A 24,728-nucleotide genomic window follows, 5' to 3' on the forward strand; every position below is an offset into this window, starting at 1 on the left:
GGAAGCTACCTTTGAGACAGGACCTTCTTGTTCAAGGTCCATTCGAACATCCGAATCTGGTTTCCCTCCAACTGACGGCTTGGAGATTGAACGCTTGATTTTATCAAAGCGTGGGTTTTCAGATTCTGTAATAGATACTCTGATTCAGGCTAGAAAGCCTGTAACTAGAAAAATGTACCATAAAATATGGAAAAAATATATCTGTTGGTGTGAATCTAAAGGATTCCCATGGAACAAGATAAAAATTCCTAAGATTCTATCCTTTCTACAAGAAGGTTTGGAGAAAGGATTATCTGCAAGTTCTCTGAAGGGACAGATCTCTGCTTTATCTGTTTTACTTCACAAAAGGCTGGCAGCTGTCCCAGATGTTCAAGCATTTGTTCAGGCTCTGGTTAGAATCAAGCCTGTTTACAGACCTTTGACTCCTCCCTGGAGTCTAAATCTAGTTCTTTCAGTTCTTCAAGGGGTTCCGTTTGAACCCTTACATTCCGTAGATATTAAGTTATTATCTTGGAAAGTTTTGTTTTTGGTTGCAATTTCTTCTGCTAGAGGAGTTTCAGAGTTATCTGCTCTGCAGTGTTCTCCGCCCTATCTGGTGTTCCATGCAGATAAGGTGGTTTTGCGTACTAAGCCTGGTTTTCTTCCGAAAGTTGTTTCCAACAAAAATATTAACCAGGAGATAGTTGTACCTTCTTTGTGTCCGAATCCAGTTTCAAAGAAGGAACGTTTGTTACACAATTTGGACGTAGTCCGTGCTCTAAAATTTTATTTAGAGGCTACTAAAGATTTCAGACAAACATCTTCCTTGTTTGTTGTTTATTCTGGTAAAAGGAGAGGTCAAAAAGCGACTTCTACCTCTCTTTCCTTTTGGCTTAAAAGCATTATCCGATTGGCTTATGAGACTGCCGGACGGCAGCCTCCTGAAAGAATCACAGCTCACTCCACTAGGGCTGTGGCTTCCACATGGGCCTTCAAGAACGAGGCTTCTGTTGACCAGATATGTAAGGCAGCGACTTGGTCTTCACTGCACACTTTTGCCAAATTTTACAAATTTGATACTTTTGCTTCTTCGGAGGCTATTTTTGGGAGAAAGGTTTGGCAAGCTGTGGTGCCTTCCGTTTAGGTGACCTGATTTGCTCCCTCCCTTCATCCGTGTCCTAAAGCTTTGGTATTGGTTCCCACAAGTAAGGATGACGCCGTGGACCGGACACACCTATGTTGGAGAAAACAGAATTTATGCTTACCTGATAAATTACTTTCTCCAACGGTGTGTCCGGTCCACGGCCCGCCCTGGTTTTTTTAATCAGGTCTGATGAATTATTTTCTCTAACTACAGTCACCACGGTATCATATGATTTCTCCTATATATATTTCCTCCTGTCCGTCGGTCGAATGACTGGGGTGGGCGGAGCCTAGGAGGGATCATGTGACCAGCTTTGCTGGGACTCTTTGCCATTTCCTGTTGGGGAAGAGAATATCCCACAAGTAAGGATGACGCCGTGGACCGGACACACCGTTGGAGAAAGTAATTTATCAGGTAAGCATAAATTCTGTTTTCTTTGCTATATTCAACAGAGACACAATTTCTGAATTTTGTATATTTGAACTCAGCATGGGGTAATTAATTAATTCCTTGGCTCAGACCCTAGGGCTCCCTCCCACCAGGGGTTCAGGTGATCTAATAGGAAATCTGATTACACATTTCCAGGCAGTGATCTTTGAAGTGATCTCTTTTCATTTGAGACCACTGTCTTCTCTTTGATTGTGTTTTACAGATAACCTATGTGTATTCAACTGGCAACTGATCTGAGTTCATTTCTGATTTCAGAACTTAACTTGGACTTACATTAGCCAGATTTTCACATACAAGTTAATTTTTTCTCTACATCATATTTATGTATGTAAATATATATATTACATAATGTCACTCACCTATTCCCTGACAGTGTATAACTATAAACACATACTAGCACTCCACCAAAAAGAGGATATAACTTTCCAATATTAGGCTGAATTGATGTAAAAAAAAAAAGTGAGGTAAAATGACCTCAGGTTCACCGATTGGCAATTAAAACTTTATTCTTAAAATTAAAAATAGGTTTAAAATGAAAAGGGTTGTACCTAATTGTTATGTTTGTGTATATGATATTTATTAAGTGCTTATATCTGTCGCCTATACCATATACATCTATTGGTATATGTTCTCATAAGAGTATGCTGAGATAACTGGGGGATTGGTATTAATTATTATTATCAGGTATTTGTAGAGCGCCAATAGATTCCGCAGCGCTGTAAACAGTCGGTGTACAGGATAGCTTTTGTAGGGGTCAAGTGGGTAGAGGGCCCTGCCAAGAGTTTCACTGTTGTAGTCGGCTCTTATGAAGCGATCTGTAAACAGCTGGGCCCATAGGCTTACATTCTAAGGGGTTCAAGGGGAAAGCAATGGAGTTAGGGAATTTTAGTGTTGGTTGTATGCATCCCTGAATGGTAGAGTTTTTAGGGAGTGCTTGAAGCTGTTAAAACTAGGGGAGAGTCTTATGGAGCGAGGCAGGGAATTCCACAAGATGGGGGCCAGTCTGGAGAAGTCCTGTAAACGTGAATGTGAGGAAGTAACAAGAGAGGAGGAGATCCTGAGCTGATTGAAGGGGACGGGAGGGAGAGTATCTAGAGACAAGTTCTGAGATGTAGGGGGGAGCAGTGCAGTTGAGAGCTTTATATGTCAGGGTGAGGATTTTATGTTTAATCCTAGAGGCAAGAGGAAGCCAGTGAAGGGATTGGCAGAGAGGTGCAGCAGATGATGAGTGACGAGTAAGGAAGATGAGCCTGGCAGAGGCATTCTTTATGAATTGTAAGGGAGCTATGCGGCAGCTAGGTAGACCAGAAAAGACGGAGTTGCAGTAGTCGAGGCGGGAAAGGATGAGAGAGTAGATTAAAATCTTGGTTGTATCTGTAAGAAAATTTCTAATTTTAGCAATGTTTCTCCAACATAGGTGTGTCCGGTCCACGGCGTCATCCTTACTTGTGGGATATTCTCTTCCCCAACAGGAAATGGCAAAGAGCCCAGCAAAGCTGGTCACATGATCCCTCCTAGGCTCCACCTTCCCCAGTCATTCTCTTTGCCGTTGCACAGGCAACATCTCCACGGAGATGGCTCAGAGTTTTTTGGTGTTTAAATGTAGTTTTTATTCTTCTATCAAGAGTTTGTTATTTTAAAATAGTGCTGGTATGTACTATTTACTCTGAAACAGAAAAGAGATGAAGATTTCTGTTTGTAAGAGGAAAATGATTTTAGCAACCGTTACTAAAATCGATGGCTGTTTCCACACAGGACTGTTGAGAGGAATTAACTTCAGTTGGGGGAAACAGTGAGCAGACTTTGGCTGCTTGAGGTATGACACATTTCTAACAAGACTTGGTAATGCTGGAAGCTGTCATTTTCCCTATGGGATCCGGTAAGCCATTTTCTTAATTTTCAATATAAGAATAAAAGGGCTTCACAAGGGCTTTAAAGACTGGTAGACATTTTTCTGGGCTAAAACGATTACTTTATAAGCATATTTAATGGTTTATAACTTTGGAGAGTTATTTTAATCTTGGGAATTTTGTTAAAAAAACGGCAGGCACTGTATTGGACACCTTTTTCACTGGGGGCCTTTTCTAGTCATAGGCAGAGCCTCATTTTCGCGCCACTAATGCGCAGTTGTTTTTGAGAAGCAAGGCATGCAGATGCATGTGTGAGAAGCTCAGGTCCACTGAAAAAGCTTATTGAAGGCGTCATTTGGTATCGTATTCCCCTCTGGGCTTGGTTGGGTCTCAGCAAAGCAGATACCAGGGACTGTATAGGGGTTAAATATAAAAACGGCTCCGGTTCCGTTATTTTAAGAGTTAAAGCTTTCAAATTTGGTGTGCAATACTTTTAAGGCTTTATGACACTGTGGTGAAATTTTGGTGAATTTTGAACATTTCCTTCATACTTTTGCGTATATTCAGTAAAAAAGTGTGTTCAGTTTAAAATTTAAAGAGACAGTAACGGTTTTATTTTAAAACGTTTTTTGTGCTTTGTTATCAAGTTTATGCCTATTAACATGTCTGAACTATCAGATAGACGATGTTCTGTATGTTCGGAAGCCAAGGTTCCTCTCCATTTAAATATATGTGATAAATGTGACAAACAAAGTAGGGACAATGATGCCACTGATAGTAATGTTGCCCAAAACGATTCCTTAAGTGAGGGGAGTAAGCATGGTACTGCATCATCTCCTTCTATGTCTACACCAGTCTTGCCCACTCAGGAGGTCCCTAGTGCATCTAGTGCGCCAATCCTCCTTACTATGCAACAATTAACGGCTGTAATGGATAATTCTATTAAAAACATTTTAGCCAAAATGCCCACTTATCAGCGAAAGCGCGACTGCTCTGTTTTAGATACTGAAGAGCATGAGGACGCTGATGATAATGGTTCTGTCATGCCCTTACACCAGTCTGAAGGGGCTAGGGAGGTTTTGTCTGAGGGAGAAATTTCAGATTCAGGAAAAATTTCTCAACAAGCTGAACCTGACGTTATTACATTTAAATTTAAATTGGAACATCTCCGCGCTCTGCTTAAGGAGGTGTTATCTACTCTGGATGATTGTGACAATTTGGTCATTCCAGAGAAATTATGTAAGATGGACAGGTTCCTAGAGGTCCCGGTGCCCCCCGAAGCTTTTCCTATACCCAAGCGGGTGGCGGACATTGTAAATAAAGAATGGGAAAGGCCCGGCATACCTTTTGTCCCTCCCCCTATATTTAAGAAATTATTTCCTATGCTCGACCCCAGGAAGGACTTATGGCAGACAGTCCCCAAGGTCGAGGGGGCGGTTTCTACTCTAAACAAACGCACCACTATCCCTATAGAAGATAGTTGTGCTTTCAAAGATCCTATGGATAAAAAATTAGAGGGTTTGCTTAAAAAGATGTTTGTTCAGCAAGGTTACCTTCTACAACCAATTTCATGCATTGTTCCTGTCACTACAGCAGCGTGTTTCTGGTTCGAGGAACTAGAAAAGTCGCTCAATCAGGCATCCTCTTATGAGGAGGTTATGGACAGAGTTCAAGCACTTAAGTTGGCTAACTCTTTTACCCTAGACGCCACTTTGCAATTAGCCTGGATGGTAGCTATCCTACCATCCAGGAAGGTCAATTCATGACCACGGTGGATTTAAAGGATGCGTATCTACATATTCCTATCCACAAGGAACATCATCGGTTCCTAAGATTCGCCTTTCTGGACAAGCATTACCAGTTTGTGGCACTTCCATTCGGACTAGTCACTGCTCCAAGAATTTTCACAAAGGTACTAGGGTCCCTTCTAGCGGTGCTAAGGCCAAGGGGCATTGCAGTAGTACCCTACTTGGACGACATACTGATTCAAGCGTCGTCTCTACCACAAGCAAAGGCTCATACGGACATTGTCCTAGCCTTTCTCAGATCTCACAGGTGGAAAGTGAACGTAGAAAAAAGTTCTCTATTTCTGTCAACAAGAGTTCCCTTCTTGGGAACAATAATAGACTCCTTGGAAATGAAGATTTTTCTGACAGAAGCCAGAAAATCAAAACTTCTAAGCTCTTGTCAAGTACTTCATTCTGTTCTTCTTCCTTCCATAGCGCAGTGCATGGAAGTAATAGGTTTGATGGTTGCGGCAATGGACATAGTTCCTTTTGCGCGAATTCATCTAAGACCATTACAACTGTGCATGCTCAGACAGTGGAATGGGGATTATACAGATTTGTCCCCGACGATCCAAGTAGATCAGAGGACCAGAGATTCACTCGGTTGGTGGCTCACCCTGGACAACCTGTCCCAAGGGATGAGCTTCAGAAGACCAGAGTGGGTCATTGTAACGACCGACGCCAGCCTGGTGGGCTGGGGCGCGGTCTGGAATCACCTGAAGGCTCAGGGTCTATGGTCTCGGGAAGAATCTCTTCTCCCGATAAACATTCTGGAACTGAGAGCGATATTCAATGCTCTCAAGGCTTGGCCTCAATTAGCAAAGGCCAAATTCATAAGGTTTCAATCAGACAACATGACGACTGTTGCATATATCAACCATCAAGGGGGAACAAGGAGTTCCCTGGCGATGGAAGAAGTGACCAAAGTAATTCAATGGGCGGAGCTTCACTCCTGCCACTTGTCTGCAATCCACATCCCAGGAGTGGAAAATTGGGAAGCGGATTTTCTGAGTCGTCAGACATTTCATCCGGGGGAGTGGGAACTCCATCCGGAAATCTTTGCCCAAATAACTCAATTATGGGGCATTCCAGACATGGATCTGATGGCGTCTCGTCAGAACTTCAAGGTTCCTTGCTACGGGTCCAGATCCAGGGATCCCAAGGCGACTCTAGTAGATGCACTAGTAGCGCCCTGGACCTTCAACCTAGCTTATGTGTTCCCACCGTTTCCTCTCATTCCCAGGCTGGTAGCCAGGATCAATCAAGAGAGGGCTTCGGTGATCTTGATAGCTCCTGTGTGGCCACGCAGAACTTGGTATGCAGACCTGGTGAATATGTCATCGGCTCCACCATGGAAGCTACCTTTGAGACGGGACCTTCTTGTTCAAGGTCCGTTCGAACATCCGAATCTGGCATCACTCCAACTGACTGCTTGGAGATTGAACGCTTGATTTTATCAAAGCGTGGGTTCTCAGATTCTGTCATCGATACTCTTATTCAGGCTAGAAAGCCTGTAACTAGAAAAGTTTACCATAAAGTATGGAAGAAATATATCTGTTGGTGCGAATCGAAAGGATTCCCATGGAACAGGGTAAAAATTCCTAAAATTCTATCCTTTCTACAAGAGGGTTTGGAGAAAGGATTATCTGCAAGTTCTTTGAAGGGACAGATTTCTGCTTTATCTGTTTTACTTCACAAAAAGCTGGCGGCTGTGCCAGATGTTCAAGCTTTTGTTCAGGCTCTGGTTAGAATCAAGCCTGTTTACAAACCTTTGACTCCTCCTTGGAGTCTCAATTTAGTTCTTTCAGTTCTTCAAGGGGTTCCGTTTGAACCCTTACATTCCGTAGATATTAAATTATTATCTTGGAAAGTTTTGTTTTTGGTTGCAATTTCTTCTGCTAGAAGAGTTTCAGAGTTATCTGCTCTGCAGTGTTCTCCTCCTTATCTGGTGTTCCATGCAGATAAGGTGGTTTTGCGTACTAAACCTGGTTTTCTTCCGAAAGTTGTTTCTAACAAAAATATTAACCAGGAGATAGTTGTGCCTTCTTTGTGTCCGAATCCAGTTTCAAAGAAGGAACGTTTGTTGCACAATTTGGATGTAGTTCGTGCTCTAAAATTCTATTTAGAGGCTACAAAGGATTTCAGACAAACTTCTTCCTTGTTTGTTGTTTATTCTGGTAAAAGGAGAGGTCAAAAAGCAACTTCTACCTCTCTCTCTTTTTGGCTTAAAAGCATCATCAGATTGGCTTATGAGACTGCCGGACGGCAGCCTCCTGAAAGAATCACAGCTCATTCCACTAGGGCTGTGGCTTCCACATGGGCCTTCAAGAACGAGGCTTCTGTTGATCAGATATGTAAGGCAGCGACTTGGTCTTCACTGCACACTTTTACCAAATTTTACAAATTTGATACTTTTGCTTCTTCTGAGGCTATTTTTGGGAGAAAGGTTTTGCAAACCGTGGTGCCTTCCATCTAGGTGACCTGATTTGCTCCCTCCCATCATCCGTGTCCTAAAGCTTTGGTATTGGTTCCCACAAGTAAGGATGACGCCGTGGACCGGACACACCTATGTTGGAGAAAACAGAATTTATGTTTACCTGATAAATTACTTTCTCCAACGGTGTGTCCGGTCCACGGCCCGCCCTGGTTTTTTAATCAGGTCTGATGATTTAATTTCTCTAACTACAGTCACCACGGTATCATATGATTTCTCCTATGCAAATATTCCTCCTTTACGTCGGTCGAATGACTGGGGAAGGCGGAGCCTAGGAGGGATCATGTGACCAGCTTTGCTGGGCTCTTTGCCATTTCCTGTTGGGGAAGAGAATATCCCACAAGTAAGGATGACGCCGTGGACCGGACACACCGTTGGAGAAAGTAATTTATCAGGTAAACATAAATTCTGTTTTTTAAGGTGGAAGCGGCAGGCTTTAGCCAAGGACTGAATGTGAGGAGTGAAGGAAAGATCTGAGTCAAGTGTGACTCCAAGACATCTGGCGTGCGGGATAAGGGTAATGATTGAATTATCAATAGTTATAGAAATTTTGGGGGTGGAGACATTGGAAGAAGGGGGAAAAATAAGGAGTTCAGTTTTGGAGAGATTTAGCTTAAGGTAGTGAGAGGACATCCAAGATGAGATGTGAGACAGACAGTTAGTGACACGGGTTAGTAAGGAAGGAGGTAGGTCTGGTGCAGAGAGGTAGATTTGGGTGTCATCGGCATACAAATGGTATTGAAACCCATGGGACTTTATAAAGGAACCAAGTGATGACGTGTAGATTGAAAAGAGAAGGGGACCAAGGACAGAGCCTTGAGGTACCCCAACAGAAAGTGGTAACGGGGCAGATGATGATCCGGAGAAGGCTACACTAAATGTATGGTTAGTCAGGTAGGAAGAGAACCACGAGAGAGCTGTGTCACAGATGCCGAAGGATTGGAGGGTTTGGAGCAGAAGAGGGTGGTCAACAGTGTCAAAGGCTGCAGACAGGTCAGGGAGGATAAGCAGAGAGAAGTGGCCTTTGGATTTTGCTGTAAGTAGGTCATTGGTAACCTTGACAATTGCTGTCTCTGTAGAGTGATGGGAACGAAATCCAGATTGCAGTGGGTCAAGAAGAGAGTTTAATGTAAGGAAATGGGATAGACGTGCATAAACTAGCTTTTCGAGGAGCTTAGAGGCAAGAGGGAGTAGGGAAATAGGGCGGTAGTTGGAAGGGGAGGTTGGATCGAGGGAAGTTTTTTTGAGGATAGGTGTGACCAGTGCATGTTTTAGAGATGAGGGAAATATACCAGTGCTGAGGGAAGAAAATGTGTGTGAGTATGGGGGTGAAGGTAGAAGAGAGGGAGGGGAGTAGCTGTGAGGGGATGGGGTCGAGGAGACAGGTAGTGAGGTGGGAGGACAGTATAAGGGCAGAAACTTCATCCTCGTTAACAGGGGCAAAAGAGCTGCATTTTTGGATATTTGGGTTTTGGGTGATTGTGAGCTTTTGAGGGGGTGAGAGATTGGAAGCATGTTGAGAGCTGATTTCACTTCTGATTGAGTCAATTTTGTTGTTGAAGTGGCTGGCAAAATCTTGAGCTGAGAGAGAGGTATTAGGAGGTGGGGGGTGTGCGGAGAAGAGTGTTGAACGTGGAGCACAGACGTTTAGGGTTAGAGGAAAGAGTAGAGATGAGATTAGAAAAATATTGTTGCTTATAAAGATTAAGGGCAGAATAGTAGGAGTTCAGGATGAACTTGCAGTGAAGAAAGTCAGCTGAACTCCGAGATTTCCTCCAGTGTCGCTCAGAAGTACGGGAGCATCTGCGTAGGTATCGTGTCAGAGGAGTATGCCAGGGCTGAGGATGAGAGTGTGGTTTCTGAGCTAGGGTTGGAGGGGCCAGAGTGTCAATGACCGATGTAAGGGTGGAATTATACTGGCAGATAGATTGGTCAGGGCAGGAAAAGGAGGTGATGGATGAGAGGAGAGGTTTGAGAGAACTAGCGAGCTGATGCAGATCTAGTGACTAATTAACACAATCTGTCCCATATTTGATTGTCTAGAGGTCAGATTGTGTCACGCTGTATATGGGAATCACTTGCAATGTATATTGTAACACTCTCTTTGAGGTAGTGTTGTAAATAAATTACTCAGTTAACCTTACAAATATAAAAGCACTTTTACAAGATATGACGAGTCCACAGATTTCATCCTTACTTATGGGATATCACCTCCTGGTCAGCAGGAGGAGGCAAAGAGCACCACAGCAGAGCTGTATATATAGCTCCTCCCCTCCCTCCCACTCCAGTCATTCTATTTGCCTGTGTTAGTGATAGGAAGAGGTAAAGTGAGGTGTTAGTTAAGATTCTTCATTCAAGTGTTTATTATTTTTAAATGGTACCGGTGTGTACTATTTTGCTCAGGGCTGGAGCAATTGGCTTTAAGCAACGGACTGGGGAGACTGTCATTCCAATTCAAGCTCCCATATGGTTTGCTGCCCTGCTGATGGTCTTAGCAGATATTATCTAAGACCCTGTTTTGTCCACCCAGAGCTGATGGGGGTGAGGAAAAGAACATCTTCCTTGTGTGGGACAGCCTCATACTGCGTTCAGTATTAAGGTATGTACAGTCATTTACTTCTGGGGAGACTGTAGTATCTCAGAAAGGACTGGTGCTGATTTCCTATACCGGGAAGGGGGTAATCAATTTGCACAGGGTAAGAGTAGTGTGCATAGGTATCCCCTATTTTATTAGGTAAAACTTAGCAGGCGCTATCAGGACCCTAATAAATGTTTATTCAGTTGGATGTGATCAGGGCTATGATGCAGGGAGTGTGTGGCAGCTAAGTGTTCTGCATTAACGTTTGAAAATTAATGGGAACTAGAGAGCGTTTTTTATTTGTGGGGGCACATTTGGCTTATATTTGCATGGCTTCGGTCAGATCGGTGATCCGCCATTTTTTCCCATGCGGTTCTTATGAGGATCGTTATTCAGGGCTGATTCCGCCCACGATGGGCGGGACTTTCGCGTGCTGAGACGCGCACTTGCTATCCGGATCCTGACTAGTGGAAGAGGTTCTCAGAGCTCCGTGGTGACCTAAGACAGCTTGTGTTAATAAATTACTTAAGCGGTCTTGAGAGCACTGCTCTCGAAGGTCTATCAGGACTCGTGGGAGCAGGTAGGCGCCACAGCAGAGCTGTGGCGAGGTGCTGGTGCTTAAATTCACTTAATTTGTCTATATACCATACTGGACAATTTTAAAGATAGTTCTGTGGTTGCCTTATTACATATTATTGCGGCGCAGTAAAAAAAAGAAAAAAGTATACGTTTTATTTTTTAAAAGCACAGTACATCAAAATTACTAAGGGTGTTTGTTTTTACTCACATTAAAACGACCAATATTGCCATTGCTGGTTTGTTTATCATGACTGATCTTCAGGAAAGTACCTGTTCTATGTGTTTAGATGCCAATGTGGAACCCCCTATTACTTTTTGTCCCTCATGTACTGAGAGGGCTTTACAATGTAAAGAACAAATTTTCTTTAATGCAAGTATGTCTAAGGATGCTTTTCAGACTGCTGAGACACAGGGTATGCCGCAACTTTCTCCCCAAGCGTCACAACCTTTAACGCCCACCCAAGCGACGCCGTGTTCCTCAACCGCGTCCACTTCATTCACTCTGCAGGATATGGCTACAGTTATGTCATCCACTCTTACAGAAGTTTTATCTAAGTTGCCAGTGTTACAAGGCAAAAGCAGCAGGTCAGAGACCCACGTGGTTCCTGCGACTTCTGATGCATTAATGGCCATCTCCGATATACCTTCCCAGGGCTCAGAATTGGGGGGTAGGGAGGCCCTGTCTGAGGGGGAACTGTCTGACTCAGGAAGTGCATTACCCCCGACAGATTCGGACGTCATGTCCTTCAGATTTATGCTTGAACACCTCCGGCTTTTACTACGAGAGGTTTTGGTGACTCTGGACGACTGTGACTCTATTGTGGTCCCACCAGAGAAATTGAGTAAAATGGACAAATACTTAGAGGTCCCTTCTTATTCCGATGTTTTTCCGGTTCCTAAGAGAATCTCGGAGATTATTGCTAGGGAATGGGAAAGACCAGGTATCCCGTTCTCCCCTTCCCCTATTTTTAAGAAAATGTACCCTATAGCTGACACTGTTCGGGACTCTTGTCAGACGGTCCCTAAGGTGGAGGGAGCTATGTCTACCTTGGCGAAGCGTACGACTATCCCTATCAAGGACAGTTGTGCTTTTAAAGATCCCATGGATAAGAAGTTGGAGGGTCTTCTCAAAAAACTCTATATTCATCAGGGGTTTTTATTGCAACCGGCAGCCTGCATTGTAACAGTCACGACTGCGGCTGCTTTTTTGTTTGATGCTCTAGAAGAGTCTCTTAGAACTGAGACCTCTTTAGAGTAAATACAGGACAGAATTAAGGCGCTGAAGCTGGCTAATTATTTTATTACGGATGCTTCCTTTCAGATAACCAGATTAGCTGCTAAGAGTTCGGGATTCTCCATCTTAGCACAAAGAGCTTTATGGTTAAAATCTTGGTCTGCGGATGTGTCCTCTAAATCTAAGCTGTTGGCTTTTCCTTTCAAGGGAAAGACCCTATTCGGGCCTGATTTGAAAGAAATCATTTCTGACATTACGGGAGGTAAGGGTCATCTCCTCCCTCAGGACAAAACATCTAAACAGACACGACAGTAATTTTCGTTCCTTTCGTAATTTCAAAGGAATCCCCCCTTCCTCTTCCGCTAAACAGGAAGGGAATTATACACAAGCCAAGCCCACCTGGAGACCCAACCAGGCTTGGAACAAGGGTAAACTGCCCAAGAAGCCCACTGCTGCTCCCAAGACAGCATGAAGGGGCGCCCCCCATCCGGGACCGGATCTAGTAGGGGGCAGGCTTTCTCTCTTTGTCCAGGCTTGGATAAGAGACGTTCAAGATCCTTAGACATTAGAAATCATGTCTCAAGGGTATCAGTTGGAGTTAAAAAATTTCTTCCCAAGAGGAAGGTTTCTTCTTACACGATTGTCTGTAGACCAGATAAAAAGAGAGGCGTTCTTACGTTGTGTAAAAGACCTCTCAACTATGGGAGTTATTTGTCCCGTTCCAACACAGGAACAGGGGCAGGGGTTTTACTCAAACCTTTTTGTGGTTCCCAAAAAAGAGGGAACGTTCCGACCCATTTTAGATCTCAAGAGTCTAAACAAGTTTCTCAGAGTCCCATCCTTCAAGATGGAGACTATTCGGACAATTCTTCCATTGATCCAGGAGGGTCAATATATGACTACCGTGGATTTAAAGGATGCATATCTTCATATTCCTATCCACAGAGATCATCACCAGTTCCTAAGGTTTGCCTTTCTGGACAAACATTTTCATTTCGTGGCTCTTCTTTTCGGGCTGGCCACGGCACCCAGGATCTTCACAGAGGTTCTAGGTTCTCTGCTGGCGGTTCTCAGGCCGCAGGGCATTGCAGTGGCGCCTTATCTGGACGATATCCTGATCCAGGCGTCGTCTTATCAGCTGACAAAGTCTCATACTGACATTGTTCTATCCTTTCTAAGGACTCACGGGTGGAAGGTGAATCTGGGAAAGAGTTCACTAATTCCACAGACAAGGGTTCCTTTCCTGGGAACTCTGATAGACTCTGTATCTATGAAAATCTTTTTGACGGCAGTCAGAAAGTTAAAGATTCTGAATACATGCCGATCCCTTCAGTCCAATCCTCGGCCATCAGTGGCTCAATGCATGGTGGTAATTGGATTGATGGTGGCGGCAATGGACATCATTCTGTTTGCTCGTTTTCATCTCAGACCTCTACAACTAAGCATGCTCAGACAGTGGAATGGAGATTATGCAAATTTGTCTCCTCAGATAGATCTGGATCAGAAGACAAGGGACTCTCTTCTTTGGTGGTTGTCACCGGATCATCTGTCCCAAGGGACGTGCTTCCGCAGACCCTCATGGGTGATAGTGACAACGGACGCTAGTCTACTAGGATGGGGTGCAGTCTGGAATTCCCTGAAGGCTCAGGGTGTGTGGACTCTGTCGGAGTCTCTACTTCCCATCAATATTCTGGAGTTGAGAGCAATATTCAATGCGCTTCAGGCTTGGCCTCAGTTGGCTTCGGCCCAGTTCATTCGATTTCAGTCGGACAACATCACGATTGTGGCTTACATCAATCATCAGGGAGGAATAAGGAGTTCCTTAGTGATGACAGAAGTATCAAAGATAATTCGGTGGGTGGAGGCTCACTCTTGTTATCTGTCAGCAATCTACATCCCAGGAGTGGACAATTGGGAAGCTGATTTTTTGAGCAGACAGACGTTTCATCCGGGGGAATGGGAACTCCATCCGGAGGTCTTTGCCACCCTGATTCTCAGATGGGGCAGACTGGAGCTGGATCTTATGGCATCTCGTCAGAATGCCAAGCTCCTGAGATACGGATCCAGGTCCAGGGATCCTCAGGCCGAACTGATAGATGCCTTGGCAGTGCCTTGGTCGTTCAACCTAGCTTATGTGTTTCCACCGTTTGCTCTCCTTCCTCGGGTGATTGCTCAGATCAAACAGGAAAGGGCTTCAGTGATTCTCATCGCTCCTGCGTGGCCTCGCAGGACTTGGTATGCAGATCTGGTGGACATGCCCTCTCTGCCACCGTGGAAGCTTCCATTGAGGCAGGACCTTCTCATTCAGGGACCCTTCCATCATCCAAATCTAGTTTCTCTGCAGTTGACTGCTTAGAGATTGAACGCTTGATTTTATCTAAGCGAGGGTTCTCTGATTCGGTCATTGATACCTTGATCCAGGCACCTAAGCCTGTTACTAGAAAGATTTCCCATAAGATATGGCGTAAATTTATTTATTAGTGCGAATCCAAGGGCTACTCTTGGAGTAAGATTTTGATTCCTAGGATTTTATCTTTTCTCCAAGAAGGATTGGAGAAAGGGTTATCAGCAAGTTCCTTAAAGGGACAGATTTCTGCTTTATCTATTCTGCTACACAAACGTCTGGCAGATATTCCGGATGTTCAATCTTTTTGTCAGGCTCTGACTAGAATCAGGCCTGTGTTTAGACCTATTGCTCCTCCTTGGAGTTTGAATTTAGTTCTTAAGGTTCTTCAAGGGGTTCCGTTTGAACCTATGCATTCCATAGATATTACATTGTTCTCTTGGAAAGTTTTAATTTTGGTTTCTATTTCTTCTGCTCTGAGAGTTTCTGAGCATTCAGCATTACAATGTGATTCTCCTTACCTTATTTTTCATTCTGATAAGGTAGTGTTACGTACCAAACATGGTTTTCTTCCTAAGGTTGTTTCCAACAAAAATATTAATCAGGAAATTATTGTTCCTTCATTGTGTCCTAATCCTTCTTCTAAGAAGGAGTGTCTGTTACATAACTTGGATGTGGTCCGTGCCCTGAAGTTTTACTTGCAGGCGACTAAAGAATTTCGTCAATCATGTTCATTAATTGTTGTTTTCTCTGGAAAACGTAGGGGCCAGAAAGCTACGGCTACCTCTCTTTCTTTTTGGCTGAAGAGTATCATCCGTTTTGCATACGAGACTGCTGGACAGCAGCCTCCTGAAAGAATTACGGCTCATTCTACTAGGACTGTGGCTTCCTCATGGGCATTTAAAAATGAAGCTTCTGTAGAACAAATTTGCAAGGCTGCAACTTGGTCCTCTCTTCACACGTTTTCCAAATTTTACAAATTTGATACTTTTGCCTCGTCTGAGGCTGTTTTTGGGAGAAAGGTTCTTCAAACAGTGGTGCCTTCCGTTTAGGTTCCTGTCTTGTCCCTCCCTTTTATCCGTGTCCTATAGCTTTGGTATTGTATCCCATATGTAAGGATGAAATCCATGGACTCGTCATATCTTGTAAAAGAAAAGGAAATTTATGCTTACTTGATAAATGTATTTCTTTTACGATATGACAAATCCACGGCCCACCCTGTCATTTCTAAGACAGGTCTTTATTTTTGTTAAACTTCAGTCACCTCTGCACCTTGGCTTTTCCTTTCTCTTCCTAACTTCGGTCGAATTACTGGAGTGGGAGGGAGGGGAGGAGCTATATATACAGCTCTGCTGTGGTGCTCTTTGCCTCCTCCTGCTGACCAGGAGGTGATATCCCATAAGTAAGAATGAAATCCGTGCACTCATCATATCGTAAAATAAATAAATTTATCAGGTAAGCATAAATTTCCTTTTTATTCAAATTTGTGTAGGTGATGACCAATACATTAATGCTTAACCATATAAGTCCTGCAGTGTATCAATGGGATTTGGTATTGATACTGAGCCATGTTGTGTTTAAGTGGGGATTTCTTAACAATTATGGTATTTGGCCACAATACTAATGTCAGTATATGTTTGTACAAGCAAAATATATTGTATTGTTTTGAAACATTTACTATTGCTTTGGTTACTATTAGTAATGATCTATATATCTTATGCGTTAAGTTCCGCACATTGTATTGATACTGTGACAGTGTTGGTTACTTTGTAATAAATGATTATTCTGCCTGCAATGCTTTGTATTGTTTAGTACTTTTGAGTATAATTGTCATGACCCCTAACATTGGATTCCTCTGTTAAGAATATATCCGGTTCATAACTGTCCCCACTCTCGCATCAGTATTTTAACACAGTCCTTATTCAATTGCTTGTTGGCTTATAGCCGCTTGTGCTTATTCAATTGCATGTTGGCTTATAGTCGCTTATGCTTATTCAATTGCGTGTTGGCTTATAGCCGCTTGTGCTTATTCAATTGTGTGTTGGCTTATAGCCGCTTGTGCTTATTCAATTGTGTGTTGGCTTATAGCCGCTTATGCTTATTCAATTGTGTGTTGGCTTATAGCCGCTTGTGCTTATTCAATTGCATGTTGGCTTATAGTCGCTTATGCTTATTCAATTGCATGTTGGCTTATAGTCGCTTATGCTTATTCAATTGTGTGTTGGCTTATAGCCGCTTATGCTTATTCAATTGCATGTTGGCTTATAGTCGCTTATGCTTATTCAATTGTGTGTTGGCTTATAGCCGCTTATGCTTATTCAATTGTGTGTTGGCTTATAGCCGCTTATGCTTATTCAATTGTGTGTTGGCTTATAGCCGCTTATGCTTATTCAATTGTGTGTTGGCTTATAGCCGCTTATGCTTATTCAATTGCATGTTGGCTTATAGTCGCTTATGCTTATTCAATTGTGTGTTGGCTTATAGCCGCTTGTGCTTATTCAATTGTGTGTTGGCTTATAGCCGCTTATGCTTATTCAATTGTGTGTTGGCTTATAGCCGCTTGTGCTTATTCAATTGCATGTTGGCTTATAGTCGCTTATGCTTATTCAATTGCATGTTGGCTTATAGTCGCTTATGCTTATTCAATTGTGTGTTGGCTTATAGCCGCTTATGCTTATTCAATTGCATGTTGGCTTATAGTCGCTTATGCTTATTCAATTGTGTGTTGGCTTATAGCCGCTTATGCTTATTCAATTGTGTGTTGGCTTATAGCCGCTTATGCTTATTCAATTGTGTGTTAGCTTATAGCCGCTTATGCTTATTCAATTGTGTGTTGGCTTATAGCCGCTTATGCTTATTCAATTGCATGTTGGCTTATAGTCGCTTATGCTTATTCAATTGCATGTTGGCTTATAGTCGCTTATGCTTATTCAATTGCATGTTGGCTTATAGCCGCTTATGCTTATTCAATTGTGTGTTGGCTTATAGCCGCTTGTGCTTATTCAATTGCATGTTGGCTTATAGTCGCTTATGCTTATTCAATTGTGTGTTGGCTTATAGCCTCTTATGCTTATTCAATTGTGTGTTGGCTTATAGCCGCTTATGCTTATTCAATTGTGTGTTGCCTTATAGCCGCTTATGCTTATTCAATTGCATGTTGGCTTATAGCCGCTTATGCTTATTCAATTGCGTGTTGGCTTATAGCCGCTTATGCTTATTCAATTGCTTGTTGGCTTATAGCCGCTTATGCTTATTCAATTGCGTGTTGGCTTATAGCCGCTTATGCTTATTCAATTGTGTGTTGGCTTATAGTCGCTTATGCTTATTCAATTGCATGTTGGCTTATAGTCGCTTATGCTTATTCAATTGCATGTTGGCTTATAGCCGCTTATGCTTATTCAATTGTGTGTTGGCTTATAGCCGCTTGTGCTTATTCAATTGCATGTTGGCTTATAGTCGCTTATGCTTATTCAATTGTGTGTTGGCTTATAGCCGCTTATGCTTATTCAATTGTGTGTTGGCTTATAACCGCTTATGCTTATTCAATTGTGTGTTGCCTTATAGCCGCTTATGCTTATTCAATTGCATGTTGGCTTATAGCCGCTTATGCTTATTCAATTGCGTGTTGGCTTATAGCCGCTTATGCTTATTCAATTGCGTGTTGGCTTATAGCCGCTTATGCTTATTCAATTGCTTGTTGGCTTATAGCCGCTTATGCTTATTCAATTGCGTGTTGGCTTATAGCCGCTTATGCTTATTCAATTGCGTGTTGGCTTATAGCCGCTTATGCTTATTCAATTGCGTGTTGGCTTATAGCCGCTTATGCTTATTCAATTGTGTGTTGGCTTATAGCCACTTATGCTTATTCAATTGTGTGTTGGCTTATAGCCGCTTATGCTTATTCAACTGCGTTTTGGCTTATAGCCGCTTATGCTTATTCAATTGTGTGTTGGCTTATAGCCGCTTATGCTTATTCAATTGCGTGTTGGCTTATAGCCGCTTATGCTTATTCAATTGTGTGTTGGCTTATAGCCGCTTATGCTTATTCAATTGCATGTTGGCTTATAGCCGCTTATGCTTATTCAATTGCTTGTTGGCTTATAGCCGCTTATGCTTATTCAATTGCGTGTTGGCTTATAGTCGCTTATGCTTATTCAATTGTGTGTTGGCTTATAGCCGCTTATGCTTATTCAGTTGCGTGTTGGCTTATAGCCGCTTATGCTTATTCAATTGCGTGTTGGCTTATAGCCGCTTATGCTTATTCAATTGTGTGTTGGCTTATAGTCGCTTATGCTTATTCAATTGTGTGTTGGCTTATAGCCGCTTATGCTTATTCAATTGCGTGTTGGCTTATAGCCGCTTATGCTTATTCAATTGTGTGTTGGCTTATATGGGGCGGCCGTAAATTTTTGTTCTTCTGGCACCTTTTCACCCTGATATTTCTTCTACTGTTCCTTGTTTCCTTGGCAGAATAACTGGGGGATGAGGGAAGTGGGAGAGGTATTTAAGCCTTTGGCTGGAGTGTCTTTGTCTCCTCCTGGTGGCCAGGTTCTTAATTCCCAAAAGTAATGAATGCAGCTGTGGACTCTGGTAAGCATAATTTAAGTTATCATTAGAGGCGGGTTTTTATATTAGTTATGTGACAGACCCTTTATATTTATTTTTCAGATGCTGAGCGAGTTCTATCTAAGTCAGAGCACAAAGTAAGCACGGTTATTTTGCACTTGCGCAGACCCGCCCCCTGGGATCCTGGCAAATTAGCTCTGTGTGGGCTGAATCCAAATACCAGTGATGTTTTGCTGGAGATCTATGTTGAGAATGTGAGTGAGAGAGAGAAGTTCTGTATTCAGCGCTCTACAGATGGGACAACAGCCCTTGTCATCTTCCAGGAGCCCCTTAGTGAAACAGGTAAACAAACTGCAATGGACAAAAAAGGAATAAATGTACATATACAAAACTCCTTTAGGGGTCGCTCTTAACCAAATGAAATGTAATAGAAAATGGAAAAAACAGACATTAAACCAAAACAAACTAAATAAGTCCATAAAGAATCCTGATAGAAAGGCAACCTCAGAGGATGGTCAGAATCCTGATGGTGTGGGTTATCTGAAAAAGGGAAAACACAGATGCCAAAATTGCCTAGTTCCATCACTGGTAATGTGCATGTAACAAGTGGCTACTCACAAGTATAGTGCACCCAATGGTGCTAGAAGAACAGGCTGGTACTTCTCAGTTGTCCAGCTAACTGTATATAGACAGACAGCAAGGACTTATGTCACCTGTACAAACAGTCATGCTCATGTATCTGGTACACTCATGCTCATGTATCTGGTACACTCATGCTCATGTATCTGGTACACTCATGCTCATGTATCTGGTACACTCATGGCCATGTGTCTGGTACACTCATGGCCATGTGTCTGGTACACTCATGCTCCTGTATCTGGTACACTCATGCTCCTGTATCTGGTACACTCATGGTCATGTATCTGGTACACTCATGGTCATGTATCTGGTACACTCATGGCCATGTGTCTGGTACACTCATGCTCATGTATCTGGTACACTCATGGCCATGTGTCTGGTACACTCATGGCCATGTGTCTGGTACACTCATGCTCCTGTATCTGGTACACTCATGCTCATGTATCTGGTACACTCATGCTCCTGTATCTGGTACACTCATGGCCATGTGTCTGGTACACTCATGCTCCTGTATCTGGTACACTCATGCTCATGTATCTGGTACACTCATGCTCATGTATCTGGTACACTTATGCTCATGTATCTGGTACACTCATGCTCCTGTATCTGGTACACTCATGCTCATGTATCTGGTACACTCATGCTCATGTATCTGGTACACTCATGCTCATGTATCTGGTACACTCATGCTCATGTATCTGGTACACTCATGCTCATGTATCTGGTACACTCATGGCCATGTGTCTGGTACACTCATGGCCATGTGTCTGGTACACTCATGCTCCTGTATCTGGTACACTCATGCTCCTGTATCTGGTACACTCATGGTCATGTATTTGGTACACTCATGGTCATGTATCTGGTACACTCATGCTCATGTATCTGGTACACTCATGGCCATGTGTCTGGTACACTCATGGCCATGTGTCTGGTACACTCATGCTCATGTATCTGGTACACTCATGGCCATGTGTCTGGTACACTCATGCTCCTGTATCTGGTACACTCATGCTCATGTATCTGGTACACTCATGCTCCTGTATCTAGTACACTCATGGCCATGTGTCTGGTACACTCATGCTCCTGTATCTGGTACACTCATGCTCCTGTATCTGGTACACTCATGCTCCTGTATCTGGTACACTCATGCTCATGTATCTGGTACACTCATGCTCCTGTATCTGGTACACTCATGCTCCTGTATCTGGTACACTCATGCTCCTGTATCTAGTACACTCATGGCCATGTGTCTGGTACACTCATGCTCCTGTATCTGGTACACTCATGCTCCTGTATCTGGTACACTCATGCTCCTGTATCTGGTACACTCATGCTCATGTATCTGGTACACTCATGCTCCTGTATCTGGTACACTCATGCTCCTGTATCTGGTACACTCATGCTCCTGTATCTGGTACACTCATGCTCCTGTATCTGGTACACTCATGCTCCTGTATCTAGTACACTGATGCTCCTGTATCTAGTACACTCATGCTCCTGTATCTAGTACACTCATGCTCCTGTATCTGGTACACTCATAGTCATGTATCTGGTACACTCATGCTCCTGTATCTGGTACACTCATGCTTCTGTATCTGGTACACTCATGGTCATGTGTCTGGTACACTCATGCTCCTGTATCTGGTACACTCATGGTCATGTATCTGGTACACTCATGCTCATGTATCTGGTACACTCATGGTCATGTATCTGGTACACTCATGCTCATGTATCTGGTACACTCATAGTCATGTATCTGGTACACTCATGCTCCTGTGTCTGGTACACTCATGCTCCTGTGTCTGGTACACTCATGGTCATGTGTCTGGTACACTCATGCTCCTGTATCTGGTACACTCATGCTCATGTATCTGGTACACTCATGCTCATGTGTCTGGTACACTCATGCTCATGTATCTGGTACACTCATGCTCATGTATCTGGTACACTCATGCTCATGTGTCTGGTACACTCATGCTCATGTGTCTGGTACACTCATGCTCATGTATCTGGTACACTCATGCTCCTGTATCTGGTACACTCATGGTCATGTATCTGGTACACTCATGCTCATGTGTCTGGTACACTCATGCTCATGTATCTGGTACACTCATGCTCCTGTATCTAGTACACTCATGCTCATGTATCTGGTACACTAATGCTCATGTATCTGGTACACTCATGCTCATGTATCTGGTACACTCATGCTCATGTATCTGGTACACTCATGCTCATGTATCTGGTACACTCATGCTCCTGTATCTAGTACACTCATGCTCCTGTATCTGGTACACTCATGCTCATGTATCTGGTACACTCATGCTCATGTATCTGGTACACTCATGCTCATGTATCTGGTACACTCATGCTCATGTATCTGGTACACTCATGCTCCTGTATCTGGTACACTCATGCTCCTGTATCTGGTACACTCATGGTCATGTATCTGGTACACTCATGGTCATGTATCTGGTACACTCATGCTCATGTATCTGGTACACTCATGCTCATGTATCTGGTACACTCATGCTCATGTATCTGGTACACTCATGGTCATGTATCTGGTACACTCATGCTCATGTATCTGGTATACTCATGGCCATGTATCTGGTACACTCATGCTCATGTATCTTGTACACTCATGCTCATGTGTCTGGTACACTCATGCTCATGTGTCTGGTACACTCATGGTCATGTATCTGGTACACTCATGGCCATGTGTCTGGTACACTCATGCTCATGTGTCTGGTACACTCATACTCCTGTATCTGGTACACTCATGCTCATGTATCTGGTACACTCATGCTCATGTATCTGGTACACTCATGCTCATGTATCTGGTACACTCATGCTCCTGTATCTGGTACACTCATGCTCCTGTATCTGGTACACTCATGCTCCTGTATCTGGTACACTCATGCTCATGTATCTGGTACACTCATGCTCATGTATCTGGTACACTCATACTCATGTGTCTGGTACACTCATGCTCCTGTATCTAGTACACTCATGCTCATGTGTCTGGTACACTCATGCTCATGTATCTGGTACACTCATGCTCATGTATCTGGTACACTAATGCTAATGTATCTGGTACACTCATGCTCATGTATCTGGTACACTCATGCTCATGTATCTGGTACACTCATGCTCATGTGTCTGGTACACTCATGCTCATGTGTCTGGTACACTCATGCTCATGTGTCTGGTACACTCATGCTCATGTGTCTGGTACACTCATGCTCATGTATCTGGTACACTCATGCTCATGTATCTGGTACACTCATGCTCATGTGTCTGGTACACTCATGGCCATGTGTCTGGTACACTCATGGTCATGTATCTGGTACACTCATGCTCCTGTATCTGGTACACTCATGCTCCTGTATCTGGTACACTCATGCTCATGTGTCTGGTACACTCATGCTCATGTGTCTGGTACACTCATGGTCATGTGTCTGGTACACTCATGCTCATGTGTCTGGTACACTCATGCTCATGTATCTGGTACACTCATGCTCATGTGTCTGGTACACTCATGGTCATGTATCTGGTACACTCATGGTCCTGTGTCTGGTAACCTCATGCTCATGTATCTGGTACACTCATGCTCATGTATCTGGTACACTCATGCTCATGTATCTGGTACACTCATGCTCATGTGTCTGGTACACTCATGCTCATGTGTCTGGTACACTCATGCTCATGTGTCTGGTACACTCATGGCCATGTATCTGGTACACTCATGCTCATGTATCTGGTACACTCATGGCCATGTGTCTGGTACACTCATGCTCATGTGTCTGGTACACTCATGCTCATGTGTCTGGTACACTCATGGTCATGTGTCTGGTACACTCATGCTCATGTGTCTGGTACACTCATGCTCATGTGTCTGGTACACTCATGGTCATGTATCTGGTACACTCATGGTCCTGTGTCTGGTAACCTCATGCTCATGTATCTGGTACACTCATGCTCATGTATCTTGTACACTCATGCTCATGTGTCTGGTACACTCATGGTCATGTGTCTGGTACACTCATGCTCATGTATCTGGTACACTCATGCTCCTGTATCTGGTACACTCATGCTCATGTATCTGGTACACTCATGCTCCTGTATCTGGTACACTCATGCTCATGTATCTGGTACACTCATGCTCATGTATCTGGTACACTCATGCTCCTGTATCTGGTACACTCATGCTCATGTATCTGGTACACTCATGCTCATGTATCTGGTACACTCATGCTCCTGTATCTGGTACACTCATGCTCATGTATCTGGTACACTCATGGTCATGTATCTGGTACACTCATGCTCATGTATCTTGTACACTCATGCTCATGTATCTAGTACACTCATGCTCATGTGCTGGTTTGTACACAGTTACTGTATGTTATATAGCAGGTGCTGGTTTATACACAGTTACTGTCTGTTATATAGCAGGTGCTGGTTTATACACAGTTACTGTATGTTATATAGCAGGTGCTGGTTTATACACAGTTACTGTATGTTATATAGCAGGTGCTGGTTTGTACACAGTTACTGTATGATATATAGCAGGTGCTGGTTTATACAGTTACTGTATGTTATATAGCAGGTGCTGGTTTATACACAGTTACTGTATGTTATATAGCAGGTGCTGGTTTATACACCGTTACTGTATGTTATATAGCAGGTGCTGGTTTATACACAGTTACTGTATGTTATATAGCAGGTGCTGGTTTATACACAGTTACTGTATGTTATATAGCAGGTGCTGGTTTATACACAGTTACTGTATGTTATATAGCAGGTGCTGGTTTATACACAGTTACTGTATGTTATATAGCAGGTGCTGGTTTATACACAGTTACTGTATGTTATATAGCAGGCGCTTGTTTATACACAGTTACTGTATGTTATATAGCAGGTGCTGGTTTATACAGTTACTGTATGTTTTTTTTTTCAAAATATCTTTATTGGTTCCAGCAACAAAAAGAACATAAAAAGTAAATATATGTCGAATTGTATTTCATTATGCCATGCAAGGCCATCATACATATAGAAAAACAGAAATACAAATAATGACAATAGTG

The 24,728-nt window shown here is 43.1% G+C and overlaps 1 protein-coding gene across 1 annotated transcript in view; it reads left to right on the forward strand.

The window, feature by feature from the left end:
• The window catches only part of LOC128643320 (protein mono-ADP-ribosyltransferase PARP10-like), a 28,456-nt gene extending 8,584 nt beyond the window's left edge, over positions 1 to 19,872 (forward strand). Inside the window, exon 2 of the mRNA XM_053696255.1 lies at positions 19,108 to 19,872. Within this exon, the coding sequence (XP_053552230.1) occupies positions 19,108 to 19,418 (311 nt within the window). The 3' untranslated portion in view covers positions 19,419 to 19,872. The remainder of the gene's footprint in view (positions 1 to 19,107) is intronic.
• The last annotated feature ends 4,856 nt before the right edge of the window (positions 19,873 to 24,728 follow it).

This window comes from Bombina bombina, unplaced genomic scaffold (assembly GCF_027579735.1).
Source record: "Bombina bombina isolate aBomBom1 unplaced genomic scaffold, aBomBom1.pri scaffold_1472, whole genome shotgun sequence".
In the NCBI taxonomy this organism is placed as follows: Eukaryota; Metazoa; Chordata; class Amphibia; order Anura; family Bombinatoridae; genus Bombina; species Bombina bombina.